The sequence below is a fragment of the Helobdella robusta genome (genome assembly GCF_000326865.2).
Source record: "Helobdella robusta unplaced genomic scaffold HELROscaffold_21, whole genome shotgun sequence".
Taxonomy (NCBI): Eukaryota; Metazoa; Annelida; class Clitellata; order Rhynchobdellida; family Glossiphoniidae; genus Helobdella; species Helobdella robusta.
The window spans coordinates 606,013-614,482 of NW_008704124.1; the positions used below are offsets into that span (position 1 = coordinate 606,013).

At 34.1% G+C, this 8,470-nt stretch overlaps 1 protein-coding gene across 1 annotated transcript; it reads right to left on the reverse strand.

Annotated features, from left to right (window-relative positions):
• Window positions 1–5,323: 5,323 nt before the first annotated feature.
• Window positions 5,324–8,470, reverse strand: HELRODRAFT_171551 (hypothetical protein; the record flags this gene model as incomplete). The annotated part of the gene is made up of 11 exons (XM_009018273.1): window positions 5,324–5,455; window positions 5,526–5,651; window positions 6,025–6,138; window positions 6,402–6,488; window positions 6,599–6,793; window positions 6,888–6,964; window positions 7,216–7,420; window positions 7,497–7,689; window positions 7,781–7,864; window positions 8,149–8,297; window positions 8,372–8,470. 11 exons carry the CDS (start codon window positions 8,468–8,470, stop codon window positions 5,324–5,326), a joined length of 1,461 nt encoding a protein of 486 aa, XP_009016521.1.

Consider the following 8,470-nt stretch of genomic DNA (forward strand, 5'->3'; position numbering starts at 1 on the left):
AGAGTTTATATTTGATTTTGTAGAAGATGCCTGTGAGTTTGTTGATTTTGTCCGAGGTAGTTTGTAGGTGAGAATTCCATGAAAGATTTTCTGTGGTGGTGATTCCAAGAAATTTGGTAGACAGGGTGCGGCTTATAGGAACGCCATTAACTAATAGGTTTAGGTTAGGAGCTTGGTTGGTGAGTATTTTTGGGCCAAAAATAATGTATGCACATTTCGAATAATTTATGATTAGTTTGTTATTGGATAACCAGTTAGAGTATTTTTGGAGTTCAAGATTGATATGTTCAGAGCAATCTGGTAGGTTGTTGGAAGTAAAAAGAAGGTTGGTGTCGTCTGCAAACAGTACGCATTTGGTTGAGGGCGAAACATTGCAGAGGTCATTTATGTAGATAGAAAATAGAAGGGGTCCTAGTATGGATCCTTGTGGCACCCCGTGATGAATAAGAGCGTGCTTTGAATTGATGTTGTCCATGGAAACATATTGTGTCCGTGATGAAAGATAGCTTCTCATCCAGTTGTGAGCTGTGCCTCTTACTCCGTAATGATGTAGTTTGGATAGGAGTATTTTGTGATCGATGACATCGAAGGCTTTGGATAAGTCCAGGAAAATGCCAATAGAAAGATTTTTGTTATTCATTTCATTTAGTATATGCTGAGTGAAGTCAAGAATAGCAAGCTCAGTTGAGTGGTTGGGTCTGAATCCGTATTGGTTATTGCAGATAGTATTGTTGGAGCAGAAGAAATTAGAGAGTCTTTTAAAGAAAAGTTTTTCAAGAAGTATATGTATATATATATATATGTATATATATGTATATATATATATATATATATATATGTATATATATATATATATATACATATAGACAACAGTATTGTATGAATTCTACCAAAATGTTTGCATCAACCAATTTATAGTTGAAATTGAAAAGACAATCTTTAAATTGGTTAATGCATAAAATTCGGTAGAATTCATACAATACTGTATAAATATGGTATCACATATATAGATATAGATCAGTATGTGTATATAAAATCTTTAACAAAAAGCAAAAAGTATATTAGTCGCTCGTGTTGTAAGCTGGTTAGGTGTTTGGTTGATTGATCAGTTATTTAGTTGGTTGGCTGGCTAGTTAGTAAGCCATTTAACTGGCTGGTTCAATGGTTGATAAGTTATTTAGCTGGTTGGTTGGTTGATTGATCAGTTATTTAGTTAGTTGGCTGGCTAATTAATAAGCCATTTAACTGGCTGGTTCAATGGTTGATAAGTTATTTAGCTGGTTGGCTGGTTGATTGATCAGTAGTCCTGTAAGCTGGTTGATTAATTATTTAGTAGGTTGGTTGGTTAGCTAGTTAATAAGCCATTTAACTGGCTGGTTGATAAATTATTTAGCTGGTTGGTTGGTTGGCTGGTTGATTAGTTATTTAGTAGGCTGGTTGGTTGTCAATACATTCTCACGTACATTGCCCGGGGCCAGCGTGAAGTACATGTGTGTTGAAATTATAATGAGAAGTCTTCTCACTGTTGTACGCGCAGATGAAATGCGCTGCATATAATTACATATCATCGTTCATAACAGGCATTTGACGGTAAATTATTATTTCTGCATTCTAGCGAAGAAGTGAGATGAAATAAAACTGTCATGTATAATTTTTCTGAGCAGAAAACACTTGAAAAAATATATAATTTCAGCATTTTTGGCTTTTAAATTTCATCACCTCCTAAAAAACCAAAAAAATAAAATTCAAATTATAGCGTTGTTTTTATAGCACTTTAAAGTAAAAGACTATAAAAGTAAAGAAAAAGCCAACAAACCGAAAAAATATCGCAACGTATTCAAACAAAACATTCATGTGGAACGAAATACCAACAGCACATGACAAGAGTTTGTGACAAGGCACTGAACACATCAACACCAAATGCATGAAAAATGCATACCACGTGCAGACAAAAATTCAAAACACGAATTCACAAACACGCACGCACAACACGCACGCACAACACGCACGCACAACACAGTACAGCACACGCAAAAACACAGCGCAAACATAGCAGAAAAGCACGCAGTCATATTTTCGCATCGGGTGGAAGGAGCAGGGTTGTAATTATTATTAAAAAAGAGTTCTTAAGGACATTCCATCACTCCAATTAACTCGGCTGTGCGTGGTTTCGGCCTTAAAAGTTATGCCTTTCTTCTCTTCCTCGCTCTATCCTAATCTTTTTTCTCCCCCCTCCTTTCTCTCTCTATCTTTCTTCCTCTCTCTATCTTTCTTCCTCTCTCTCTCTCTCTCTCTCTCTCTCTCTTGCTTAATTATGGGTTTGAGGAGTTGAAACGTTGAAATGAAAGAATGATGACCATATAATAATATTGAATGAGAACACGCAAACACTTGGAAGAAAAGTATGGAAGAATGAATTGAGGGATGAATAAATAAATAAATGAATAAATAAATAAATATATAAGACGATAAAAAATAAAAAATAAAAAAGAGAATGAATAAATTTAAGAAAATTAAGTGGTAAATTGAATAATGGATAGATGAACGAACAAGCTAACTGGATGAATGGAGGGATATGATAGATTGATTGATGGATCGATTGACGGATGAATGAATAATTGAATACAAAAATTGATAGAAATGAAAACAAATAAAATGAAAAGTGCAGTGAATAAATAAACGAACGAATTGTAAATGAGATAAATGTACAAGCATCCATCTGATATCTTATCGCCAAAAAATAAGCGCTGTTGGAAATGATATATCGCATGATATAGATAGAGTTACTAGACTATCTATGTTGAAGATAGATATCTTTATAACATAAACGAAAAAACGTTATAAGATCAGAATGAAAAAATTTGTCTCTTCTTTTAAATGTAACATGTGGTGAGTAAGTGGGCATCATATCCGTGGAGTAACTCAAGAAATCATCGAGTCAAATTTCTGTTGTAAGTAACATATTTTTAAATATGGGATATGTATGCGTACGTTGATACATAGCAATTTCATGTCATTTGTGTGTGTGTGCGTGTGTGTGCGTGTGTGTATGCGTGTGTGTGAGTAAGTGAGTGAGTGAGTGAATGAGTACAGTTCTAAATAAGAACACAAACATACAATCAAGTTTCAACAAGTATGTAATTGTTTGTGTGTTAGTGTATGTGTAAGTGTGTGTGTGTGTGTTTGTGTGCGTGTGTGTGAGGTATTGAGTTGTATACCATCAATTTTGAATATTTAAAAAGTTTAAGAAAAGTTTTTAAGACGAAATTAAGATTTGCTAAGGAGAAATTTAAATATTTTAGATTTTTTAATTAAATATAATTACTGGGTTAAATCAAATACATTTTGAAGCTATGTTACTGGACTGATGTCACTTCACCAGTGACAAATGGATGGCAGACAGGTAAATGGATAAATAAAAGAATGAATGAATGAATCGATGGATAGAGGAATAGATTGGTGAATGATAGATGGATGAACTTATGAATGAATGAATAGATGAGAGGATGATTAGATGGGTGGATAAATGGATGAATGTTTGCAAGAGAAATACGAGCCAGGTTAACTCCATAAGACGTTGTCAGCATTCATAATCGTAAGTGTCCAGTCACATCCTTTTATGTTGAATTACCTTCTCTTGCAGATGTGGGTTGTGTTTGGTATGTGAGATTTGTATGAATGTTTCTTGTTGTCGGTTTTGATGTTTTGTCGTGTCTCTTGCTGTGATGTTTGGCCGTAGTTGTGCTGTTGTTGTATCGTTGTGTTGTTGTTGAGTTTTTGTGGTTTTGTTGATGTTGTTGTGTATTTTGTTGGACTATTTATGTTGCGTTTGTCGTTGCGTTTTTTGGTGTCTTTACGTCATGTGTTGATGTGTTATACGCTTGTCATTACTCTGTTATGTTTGTTACAATGAAATATAAAAATTATTAGAATGTGTCATCACAGCAAAAAAACCAGTCAAGCCTTTTTCATGGGTGACTGTTCTGCATTATAAAGAACGTCCAACTCATTCAGACCTACATGGAAGGAAGAACCTCACAAGCAAACACACCAGCAACTTTTCAATACCGACGAGTTCATAACAGTGAAGGTGTTTTATACAAAATTTAAAAAATCAAAATTATTTATTATTATCAATACACAGATAAATCAATTTATTAATTTTTACATATACATATATACATATTTATATAAAAATTAATTATATATATATGTATTAATATATAAATAACACCCACACACACACATACAGACACACACACACGCACACACACACACACAAACGTTACACCACATATATATTATCGAGATAAATTATATATGTATATATATTTATATATACATATATGTATTGACAACCATATACATACGCTAATATAATAGAATATATACTTTTCGTACAAGCTGAAAAACATGATCTCATTTGACAGATTTTGAAGGCGGAGGTTAAAGGTCATGCACCAATTATTATCAGAGGTCACGGCAATGACATGGACGGCCTGCATTTGCATTATGTGGCCTTAACGTTTGTAATCTGAATAATAAAAATGTATTTTGATAATATAAAACTAACTGACTAACAAAATAAGAATAAATGAATAAATACGTTATATCACTATTATCGTATCAGTATATATGTGTTGCATTAACCAATCAACTTTCATTCAATATTCAAAACTTTGTATGTTCTGCGGTTTTTGAGTTTCACTTTTTGCTTTACAATATCTGCTGAACATCGAAACAAGATACAGGTGTTAATGTATGCAGGCCTCTTTAAACGTGAATGTCTATTTACGCTTCTTTTTTCTTCATGTTTCTAATAACTCGTCTGGCTTTGGTGAAGTTTTGTTCAAAATGCAAAGTCTATTACACCATAACCTTGTTCCATAATCTAGTCTGGTTCTGGCACAGACTGACTATGTTTTAATGTCTAACAAATTAGGCACCGATTTATTTTTTAAACATTTTAACAAATCTAGATTGTAGCTATTGAGCCCTGGCACTTGTCAAACTGTCAAGATATTTTAGAGAAAATATTTCGTTTGAGGATGTGCTTCAACAAAAAGCATGGTTAATATTACACAATTTTTTGAAAAGTTTTATTTATTAAGCTTCTCAATATGTTTTTAATGAATGATTTCAAGATGCCCAAGAAAGATAGTTGAAATGCAATAAAAACATGACGAAATAAATGAAAATATACAACAGAGATACAAATTAAAAAATTAATAAATAGGTAAATAAATAGAAAAGCAATGATGTTGTTGTTGATGATGTTGTTGATGATGTTGTTGTTGTTGATGTTGTTGATGATAGTATGATGTCATCTGCTAAAAGGCCGGGGTGGAAGAAATCTGGTTGGTTGTGACATCTGACGAATATTCAGTGGTTTCTTCACGGTGGCCTGGTGGACTGGGGCCAGGATATTTCTCTTGGGACGTTTGAAGAAACCACACTGACGTTGGAATTTTTAGAATTTTATTATTCAAACAATTATTATTAACACAATAAAATAATAACTGTACCTTATACATGATGAGGACAACGTGCAGCAGAGCAAGGACTCCAAGAGATATGGAAAGAACGAGGGCCCAGATTGGCACGTGCATGTGAATGCCTGAATTGTCTCTCAGGAAGATCGTCAATGTCGTCTTTTGCGTTCGAAAAAATGTAAGAAACGGATTTTTATTTAATGTTCAGCGTTCAAAATTTCTCATAATTATGTGAATTTGAACAAATTAGGATGTAGAGAAAGAGCTGGTTAATAATGTGACCATCCGCTCAATCGGACCAACTTGGTCTACCGACAAATCCCCATGTGGTTCAATTAACCGGTTTTAGCCGTATACTTCTCAAAAAAAAATATTTCCACTGTGTATTTACATAAAATAAATTTTCAACCTACACTATACCTAAACTATATTTCTATTTCTATCATTAAACTCAATGCACGGTAATGATAACACGTGTCAATAAATTAGCTGTCGCATTGAAACTGCTAGTAACACGTTAAACATTACTAACGAGAGTAAAGTTTGAACTATCGAATGCATGGATGTCTTCTGATGTCTTCTGTGATGATGGAATTGAAACTCTGGCTCTTGAAGTTACTTTTATCTCATCCACCTGAGGGCTGCTCTATTTCGGACGCATTAATACTATACTATTATTTTTAATTTAACATATATATCTAACAAAACTATGTTTATGTTTATTGGTAGTTAAATAAAGATGGCATTTGATTTTTTAAAAACTTTGAAAATAACTTTTAAAAATACAATTAAATTTATCAGAAAATTATCAAAATGATATAAATTATATTACATCATTAAAACTCTTTCAAACAATCGACCAACATGATGAAATTGATTGAGATAGGATGGAAGGAGTGGATGACGAACGGACACAACTGCACTCTCTCCTCTGGTCAGTGGATGGACGGAACATTCGATGGAGATGCATTCCATCATGCTTTCATCATCACATGTCTTCAGTTTTTAAACGCGTTTCAAATTTATTAGTTTAGATTAATTTTGAATAAATAATTTTTGAAAAGTTCAAAGAGGTATAATAATGCCAACCCACGAGTTAGACTAACCAAGTAGAGAACATTTTGTTCGGAGCTGTCATTACCAGAACCAAACTTTAAAATTTTACTCAAAATCGATTCTTTGCTCCTATCAACGTCATCGTCGTTGGCCCCCATGTTAGCATGGAAACTAAAGTTACCTGCAATCCCAACGTCCTCCTTATAATTTAATAAAACAACCTTCCGATGCCATACGGCGTGCGTCTTAAACGTTGAAAATATAAAGAGTTTTTACGATCATTTGATTTCATTTAGTTCGTCATTAAAGTAGTAACACCTACAAATGCACAGTACTTACTTTCGTGATACTGGACTGATACGTTAGCTTCACTGATATTAACTTGCAAAGTAGTGTTATAATTTGTTGATGACAACCTGCAAGTTCCATTGCCACTCAACTGAAAGGTTATTAGATAAATAGCTAATCAAGAAGTTTATTTTAGTTTAATTTGATAGACTTTCATGTCTGCATGCATCAATGTTACTGTAGCTGGGCTTAACTTACAGAAACGTATAATGATTTAAAAATGGAAATAGTTCGTCACCCCGGCCACGATCAACATTAGTGCAATCAGCATTTTTATAACCTAGACTTATTAGATCACTAATATATCATCGTTTTTCACCACCACTGTTAACATCATTTTCATAACAATCGACATCTACGTCATCACTTACGAATTCAATGGTAGTACTGTCAATGAAGTAACGGCACGAACTTTTATAATCGCCACCACGGTCACTTCTATCGCGATGCTGGCCACCACAGATCAATGGCACTTGTATGTGGAGTTTCAAACTGGCGGTCTTTGTGTAACCTCTGTTTTTAACCTGGATGTCCATTGAATATTATTTTTGTAACTGTTACGAGCGAACGCGATTTGAAAACATATGTGAAAACAATCACCTCAAAAGTGTGCTCGAACGAATCTCCCAACGTGGAACCGAAAACAGGCGAAACTTTTTTGCCAATTTTTATTTCACTGGATTCCATGCTTGCTTTTTGCACTACGCTGTCATCGTCAGTATTTTTTGAATGTTTCAAAGTTTCGGCGTAACGATCTTGACGATTCCGATACATCGATTCGGGTTGAACATTACTGCTCAAGTAAATATTTATGGTCATTGTTTATTTTTTTTTATCAGGGTGATGGCCAAATGAGAGGAAATGACGTTTAATAGCATACTAACGCCAAGATTACAACGTCTGAAGATAAGTTGACTTTGATGACGAATATGTCCTCATTGTCGTCGTAGTTAACTTCAACGCTGGAACTGAATTAGAAACGCAGATGTAAAAACCTAAACTAAAGAATTTAAACGATCAAATCTCAACAGAATTGAAATAAATTGCTCTGCATAGTTAACGCTAATTACGACACTGCAACGGAAATTCATTGGTTGAAAGTTTTAGAGTATTAAATATAATGAGTTCAATGCTGCAAGTTTTAATAATTCTAAAGCATACTGCTAGATGTATTCATTCCAAATAAACAGTCAATAATGGATTAAACCGTTGAATCAACTAGCATCTTTAAGTGAGACACCGCATTGTTAACCTGTTAACAATGAGATGCACGTACAACTCACGCACCGACGAATCAACCAAACTTGCGTCCAGGCGCAACGCTACTGACGCGTACTTGCCATGAGGAAATGGATTTTCCACGTCACACGTAACTGTCAGGGTTCCTGTTCGACGGCACTCCTGCTCATCGTGTTGAGATTATTTCAATTTAAGTTTTGTAATTAATCTAGCAAGCAAACGATAGTTGAACGGACCTTATCATCTGAGCCAATGTACCTCAGTTGTTCTGGTAGGATGATGTAGAGTTTTGTGCTGAATGCATCTTCTAATTTGTTGCCCACTTGAATGTTCAT